Below are 8,632 nucleotides of genomic sequence, written 5' to 3'. Positions count from 1 at the left end.
ACACACACACACACACACACACACACACACACACACACACACACACACACACACCCCCAGATACTCATGCCGCCGATGTGTTTGCTGAATTCATTTATTTTTTAAAATTAGAATGGATTTTGTGGGGTGGCAAGGGATGTTGTGGGTAGAGGTGCTAATTTAGTTCAGAGATATTCGAAGATTGGCAGGAGAGAGAGGTAACAGCCAGTTCTGTTAGTCCTTTGGTTGTATTGGTTTAGAGGTTTAAGTTGTCATTAAGGCACAAACTAGAGCCACTTCTCTGACACAGTTTTTATCACATCTGCTAGGCTTGTGTCCCAAGAGGAGACGTGGAGAGCAGTGAATTCAGCATGGGCCCATTATCGACTGCTTTTTCGCGTGTTGTAAAAGCAGTGAGACCTCAGGGAGGCTTGGAGCCTCCTCCCGTGTAATGTCCAAGTCAGATTTGAAGGACTGGTGGCAGGAAAGCTTTGGCCTTGGGGTATGAATTCTAAGAAATAGAGGCACAATTAAGTTTAAAAAATTCAAGGACTTTGAGCTTGATAATGAAAGATTGTTTTCTAGACAAATGTAAGTAAAAAAGTTGCCCATCTGTGCACATTTTTGTGTGCATTTAAAATATTTAAAAGCTGACAGATTTTAAATGCTTATAAAGTAGTATTTCTATTAGTGTTCTTTTTTTTTTTTAATAGTATCTTCCTGAGGGCAAGTTGCTTCTTCAGTGAAATCATGTTTGTAGTTTCACTGTTGGGACTCTGTTCCTTTGGTATGTGCTGACTTGTGTGTCCCCCACCAACCATTCCTCCTCCCCCCCCCGCCCCCGCATTTTCCCCAACCTTTCTTTCTTTTAGATAAATTCATAACATAAATGTTCAGATAATAGGATTTCAAATGTCTAAGGAAATGAACAAAGCAAAATATTGTAGAGTAATACTATTAAGTGCAAGGAATTATATTACCGATACCACTGAATGCTAATTGCAAGAGATTCAAACCAAATCATTTATTCATTTTCGAAGTATTTGAAACAGTGTCACAAAGTTTATTGGTGTTTAACATTGACCTTATAAATATAGCTCTCATTTTCAAACCTTTTGCTGTAAGGTTTAAAGTTAATAAAATGAAATCCGAGAATATAGAATGTTATATAATATCGTAATTTGGGGACAACTTTAAGTAATTTTTGAAGAAAGGGAAGGATACAAAAGGATAAAGTGATTGTGTTAAATTAAAAAAATTTTTGTAGAAGATTCAGTATTTTTACTTTATACTTCAAAGGTCATGAAGATTTACGCTTAAAAGTAGTTCTAGAGGTGGCTCTTCTGCTGTTGTAAGCATTCCACCTATATACTTAGTGTCCTTGATAATTTAGATATAAAGTTTACATGATACATGGTACAGAAAATGGTGAATTTCTATATCTTATTGTAATTTAATTTTTGAATTACAACATTGACTATGCATATTAGATATTACACAAGTTAGCATAATGATAACATATGCATGACTCAAGATTAAAGTTTATAAAAAGTGAACTGAGAGTAAACATTGAAGTATACCAAAGAAAAGAAGCAGACTCTGTAGCATTTGAGCAGCGTTGTTAGCAATTTGACCTGGCTTTTATGTTCGGGTGTTGAAAGGCCTTTCTGTAATTCAAAGCCTTTTCTCACTGGAAAAAAATAAAAGTTTGGTTGTAACTATAGTATGGATCTTGGGTTTAAGTTGACATTTATAGGGAAGGAGAAAAATTGTATTTCCTGTTTTCATATTTAGGAAATTTCTGGTCAACATTGTTGAACTTGGTGCTAATTAAGCTCCTAAGAACTTCTTACCATTCTGTTTTACTCTTCTGAATCATAAGCATTAAAACCTCTGTTAGCTTTCACTTGGAGCCCCTGGTTTTAACTTGAAATGGCTTAAGGTAGAAATTTTGCTAGCTTTTTTGTATGTTTGGATTTTGTGTGTGTTCTGTTTCTAACTTTCAACTTGAGTTTTGAGATCATCAATCAAAGCCTTTTCTTTCAAGTCAGTTGCACTGATCTCACTTGCAGGACTTAGAGGGTCAGCATTTACCTCATGCTATTAAAAATTTTTTTTTAAACATAGAAATAGAGTATTTTAGGAATTTGGGCTCCACAGATCTTTTCATCACACATCTACATTCTGAAATGAACAAATAAATTAGATATGAGAGACTCAGGAAATGCTCTCCTACTGTCTTCCTGCTTCTTCCTCCTTCACTCCTTTTTGGACAAAGGTGAATTATCGACCACTATACCAGCAATTTCCAAAGAGGGTGATTGTAGCTTTACATATTTTAAAATACATTAATTTATTCAGGCAGTCTCTTTGCTCTATTTAAATGTTTTCCTGCACACATTTTCTTTTTCCTTTTGGACTACTGAGAATGTGCCTCATCTCCCAACATTCTGTAACCCCAGTGGACATTATAATCAGCCTGCACTTTTGTCTTTCAGATGGCATTTATTTGTGGGGTGCGTATGTCTGTGTTTGACTGTCATTTGTTTTCATCTGCCAAATGCAACTAATTTTTGTTTATGGGTTTCAATGAAGTAATGAAAACAAAGTATTTGACATCTGAACTGATGGCTGTTGCAGCATCTCATACACCTTCCCACCCCGCACTCCAAATTCAGGGGGAATTGGTTTAGCCTCTCATTATTAATAATCCTTGTTAACTACATCAAATTTAGTCTTCGAAGTTTGGCCTCCAGATAGGATTCTATTATGGATAATATTATAAATGTAAAATTTTACCAGGTTTTTAAGGGAATAGCTCGGTTTCATTAGAACATAATCAACTTTGTCCGGATTGGAATAAGGTCCCTTGATGGGCCTTCTGACTGTATGAGAATTCAAACTGGGTGAAATGAATCCAAAGAAGACTGAGATGAAACTTGAATTCATTTCTGATTTTCACTTGCACATGAATCCAGTGTTAGGGTTGTTGATTTCATATTTTGGTTCACACTCTGAGATTTGGTATCTCCTTGTGGGCAGAGCTTTGTAGATGTTGTTGCGTTTCTACTGCACTGTGCGATCTGCTGCTTAATATACCCATAACTGAAAGGTTAGTGCAACTGCCTGCCCTCCACGCTCCCCCCCTGCCCCTTCTGCTCTTACTTATTCCCACATGAAGTATTGTATATTGTGTTGGGAAGAAAAGCCCTTTTGGAAATTGCCTATTTCATAAATTGTCTGGTGACACAAAGGGGTTGAATTCTGTATTCTTGTCTCATTTATTTTGAAAACTTTGCTACTGAACTCACCTTAATCAATGAGCTCAGTGTTGTCTCCAATAAGTTATGTGTTGGATATATTGATTGGGAGGGATTTTAGAAAACCCGTCTGGGGTTTATAATGTCAGCAGTGTTTTGATTATGAAAAGAGTTGGAACCTGGGGACATGGAACCAGGTGGCAAATGTCCTAAAGCCAGTGGTGACATGGTGGACTGGTTCCCTCCTGGGATCTAGTTCATGCCCTGCACTTTAACTGTGGTGACTGGCTACTATAGATGCACTTTTTGCTCATTAAAATGTTAAAAAATCAAACTGTACATAAAAAGATTTGTGAAAATATAAACTTGGGAATTGATCTGGAGAGCTGGCACAATCTTCCCCACCCCCTGCCTTAGCAACGAGGTCATTTACATTTCATCAGCTGTATTGCATCTCCAAGATCCGATTTATGATTTACGTGGCAGTTGAGGTTGTACTGAGGCTGGTTGTCTGAAAGAGCTTGTGTAGGCGAGGGAGGGAGGGAGGGAGAAAGAGAGAGAGAGAGAGAGGAGAGAGAGAGGAGAGAGAGAGAGAAGAAAACAGGAGAATTACTTTCTACAAAGAAAGTTCCCTAGCCAAAGACACAGGTTCAAGAGAGAAAAATGGGTTGGTAACTGGCTAGTGACTGTTTTCCCAGTAAAGTTAATATTGAAAGACTGTGGGACACTCTGCTATAAGCGTGATGCTCAACATATGTTTAAATCAGTGTTTTAAAGTCCCCTCTCTCAGAGAGTGGTACTTTTCATATTGAAGTAATTGTGTTTTTCTTTGGAAAGAGAGGATAAGGTAGTTACCTGTTTATATATGGGGAAAACATCAGTATTAAGAAAAATTGGTTTATTTCAGCAGTTTTTATTTACAGGAAACATTACTTGTTTTCCCCTCCCTGTTCCTGTCCTCCCCTTCCCAAACTGAGAAGTTTGATTTTTCAGTTCTGATTGAGATAATGTGTGAGTTTGCCTAACACAGAGCAATGCTCATTTTTGTTTTCTCCTCTGACAGCACACTGCTGTGCTGTTTGACTTAAACTGGAATATCAAACTCTTGCAATATCACAAACATGAAGAAACATATTGTAATGCACAAACATGTGCCTACATTTGCCTATATTCCCTTCCCTCCCCCCCATCCCCCTGCCCCATTGCTTAATTAGACTTATCACTGCTTTCTTGGGTAAAAAGGAAAGCTCTTGGGAGGTGGGTTGTACTCAGCCTACACTGGGTATTTTGATATTTGTTCTAATATTATCTGACAGACAAGTTCATGGTTGCTTATTACTCTTGACATTAGAAAGTGGTAAGTAGTTTCTGTATTGTAGTGAGTAATAAGTTGGGCATATTAGATTTCTCTGACTCTGCTGTAGCCATGGGGGTCCTTTCTTTCAAAAATCTTGAGGGCTTTTGTCAGCTCAACTCCAGCATAGAGTAGAGGAGTACGTCTGCACCTGTAACTTTTGAAGGGTAAAGGATAAATGTCTTTGTAGCTGGTGTTCACAATGAGTGAGCACTGGGGACTGAGTTTTAGAGAATGCTTGGTACATAAACTAAAGTCAAGCAATGCTCTGTGGTATTTGAAACTTGATGTGAAAGGAATTTGTAAGGAATTTCTTTTTTTGTGTAAATCCTAAGAGTTTTGTTTATGGGGCTTATAATATATTTTATAATGAAAACTGCAGACATTAAAATGAATGTGTTGTATGATCTCTTTGCCAATATTTGCCTGATAATAACATTATGCATTGAAAAATTGCTATTGTTCTTCTGATTCTCCATTACCTATTGCAATTTATTTTACTATGAGTTTTAAAACAGTATGTGTACGGTCTTATGAATATGCCACATTATGAAATTAATTAATGTATCAGTAATGCCTCAGGTTATGCTGAAGTATTCTTACCCACCCTTTTTCATTTTTCACTTTTCTATTCCTTTACTGTATCATGACATGCCTTAACAGTGCTGTGATATACACCCAGCCCAAAATGATATTAAAAAAATAGGATATGCTCAATTGAATTATGTAGGCAGAACATGCTCTGGCAGAGAAAGTCAGTGTGCTTTCTGCTTCATTGAGTGGGTTATTAGATTGATGTGGTTTATTTCTTGAGTGATAGAACTGGTTTTAAAAATAAATGAAGCGAGAAGCATCAATTCAGTTAGCATTGATAATTCATTATTATTGGTTAGAAAAGTGCTACATTTGTAAACTGATCTTTAATTTATCACTTGGATTAGGATTTGCAATGGGCAGGTTTGTTTTAATTTGAACCAGCTTCTCAATGACCGGAAAATGTGTTCTTCATTTTGTCTTGAAGTTGGATTTTAAATAGTTAAAAAGCAAATCAAATGCATGAAAGGAATACTTTTTTAAAATTTATAACATTGGTCTATGAACTTATGATAAGCACCAACTGTGGTCTGTCCAAGTCTGCAGTTAAAATTAAGTCAAGTTAGAGAAAATTCTGTGAAGGAAGTAATGATTAATTACTTGGGTCTGTGTGTTGCTGTTTGTATATATTCTGTGTACGTGAAATGTATCTATTGGGAAAAGTCACACACCACTGTATGTTGTGTCTCATATAGTATTCTTAATGTTAGAAGTTTCTCTTTTATGAATAAGTCTTTGAAATGTCACTCTGGGTTTTTTTTTGGACCCTTTTTGTATACTTCCCCTGAGTAATGTGCTTGGTTTTATGTACCTACATATTTGTAAAAAGACATTTAAACTGGTAGTTTGCTTTGGATTTTTATAAATTACAAGCAGGTAAGTGTGTTCCGTTTTGATAATGACGTTTAATGATAATGACTAAAAATACTGCACACTTAAAATTGTTATAGTTTGATTACAAAATAAATTCATGCCAGAAATGGCAACTTCTTTATAAAGTAAGTAAATAAAGTTTTAAACTCTAAAAAAATGTAGTTGACAATGTTCGGGGACAATTATCTTCCAGTTGGTTTTCTATTTTGCTTGTGATTTGGCCTATTGATGTTGGGAAGCGTTGTCTAATCCTGGCCCCCTCTGTTCCTAGGTAACAGGCAAAAACGGTGCCAGCAACAGCGGCCCTGCCAGGCCAAACCCATGTGGCTCGGTGTTATTCACTCTGATCCATATGGTCAGGCTGGAGATGGTCCCTGGAGGGGTGTTAACACTCAGCAACCCACCCGCCTCCCTCCCTTCAGAGCTTTCCTGCACGGCTCCTGCTGCTTGCCCATGTGTGATTCTTGATTAATTTTTCATTTTTAATGAAGTTTGATCATGTTTATTATTTCTCATGATTGACTGCCTGGTACTCCTCCCATGTAATTGATAAAGCCCATATTTCTTCATCTGTCTCCTCTTTCTTTAGGGTAAAGTTGCTAGATTGTGTGCCATGGTTAATGTTAGATTTATTGGTCCCATTAGATGTATAAATTATCTCTCTTTCTCTCCACAGGAAGTTCTACAGACTTTGACCAAGTTTTGTTTCCCCTTCTATGTGGACAGGTAGTGTCAGCTTTTCAAACTTTACTAGAAAAAAAAGTGTCAATAAACCTGCTATGGAAAATAAAAACCATACCATTCTTAACATTCTGTCTGTTTAACCATGATTTAAAACACCTATGTTCCAAGGAGAGTTGCAGTATTCTCCTTTCCCGGGGATTTTATTGACACTATCAAAAAGTTTAAAGCCTAGAGCTTTGCATTGGTTAGTTTGTGAGATATATTTTGCATGACATTAAATTTTTAATTTTGGTTATCAGACTCAAACCATGATTAAGAATGGTTGGTATTTAATCCAGTGCTATTTAATTTTTATTGAAATAGGAATATATTTGACTTAACCAAGTAGTATTGTGTAACTCCATGGCCTTACGAGTATTATATAGACTTTGTTTTTCTTAGACTTCAACTTAAAATTTAAATCAGCATAGGCCCAACTTGTTTAAAGGTGTTCAGCTATTTAAAAAGCACATTGCCAAATAGTGTCTTGCATTTTGTTTAGGTGTCTAAGAATGGTATCTCTGGGGAAATAAGCATTTTCAATAGATTTCTAGACTAAAAAATAAAAATCATCTAAACATTTCCTTAGTATTTGCATTATGATTAACTGTTTCTTGAAGTGGTATGAATATCAGAACTTGAAGATAATTAAAATAGTCTGAGGGTCTTTTTTTTTTTTATTTTTAAATAAGCCAATAGCTTATTTTTAAAAACAATTTTAGAAGAGCTTTTTTAACTTATAAAACTATAATTTACTAATAATGTTAATAAAATGACAAAACAGTCATCTTAATCTTATTTTCAAGGAAGGTCTACTGTATTTTTCATTACAGTTTAAGCATTGTTTTTGCAATCATTTATTTTTTCACTTGATTGCTGGCCATTCGTAATGTTGTCTTCATGGAAAATTGAACTATTAGACTGTATAAATGTTAAGTTCCACTTTTAGCGACAGAGGTTTTAGAAAATATCATTATAAATAATAAGTGGCATAATCTGTTCCAAGAAAGCTATGCAATGTGCCCATCTTCAGGAAGGTTCTATCATATATTTTAGTATACCCAGACGAGGCAGACCTGAAAGAGTTTAGTGATTTAGAGTGCATGTGAGTAGTGTACTGCTTGGATCTTTTCTACACTCTGTAGTAGCAGTGTCCTGGTTTATTTGGCATAAACTTAAAAATGGTGTGAGATGAGAACTGGTAGCCAAAGGAGTTTAAAAGAATACTAAAAAGCAAAGGAGTACTAAAAAGCAGCTTTGGAATGTTGCCAGCCACTTATAATCACTGTTTTCTGTGGTTCTAACATGTTATTTTTTAAAGCCAATCAACCATCGTAGTATTTCCAGACTCGGGCCTTTTAAAATCCTGGTACCAGGGCTGTTTTAGTAGCAGGTTGATGCTCAAAACAGAATAGCCTTAATTTTAAGAGGGTCAGCCTTTGTAATGAGAGTCTTCTTGTCTCTTCTTTATCCTGTTCCTTCTAAAAATAGCAAGGAAGTAGGGTTTTGTTTAGAGACGTTTAATGCAAACTTCACATTTATATGTATGAATTAGTGATGCATGAAATCTCCTCCAGTTGCTTATAAAATGTATTACAAATTATGGCAAGGGCATATTTATACAAATTAATAAAGGTGAAATGTTTTTAAAATGTCGCTAGGTATTTAACAAAGAAAAATAAGAATATATCTTTACATGACTTCTTGATAAGAGTGGTGATCTGTTTTGGATAGGTATTCCTTAATTGACTTTATAAACTCTTATTAGAAGAAATAAGCAATGAGATTAAATCCCTCCCAAGACACACACACACACACACACACACACACACACACACACACACACACA

At 35.7% G+C, this 8,632-nt stretch overlaps 1 protein-coding gene across 5 annotated transcripts in view; it reads left to right on the top strand.

The window, feature by feature from the left end:
- The window catches only part of DENND1A (DENN domain containing 1A), a 537,874-nt gene that overhangs the window by 155,459 nt on the left and 373,783 nt on the right, over nucleotides 1-8,632 (top strand). For all 5 annotated transcript variants that reach the window (XM_029202625.1, XM_029202629.1, XM_029202624.1 and 2 more), the window contains exon 4: nucleotides 6,737-6,786. In XM_029202625.1, coding sequence (XP_029058458.1) covers nucleotides 6,737-6,786 — 50 coding nt within the window. The remainder of the gene's footprint in view (nucleotides 1-6,736; nucleotides 6,787-8,632) is intronic.

Source organism: Monodon monoceros, unplaced genomic scaffold (assembly GCF_005190385.1).
Source record: "Monodon monoceros isolate NGI ecotype Baffin Bay Population unplaced genomic scaffold, NGI_Narwhal_1 Super_Scaffold_5, whole genome shotgun sequence".
NCBI lineage: Eukaryota > Metazoa > Chordata > Mammalia > Artiodactyla > Monodontidae > Monodon > Monodon monoceros.
Note: the sequence above shows the minus strand (reverse complement) of the source record. Positions and strands in the feature narration are given on the sequence as shown.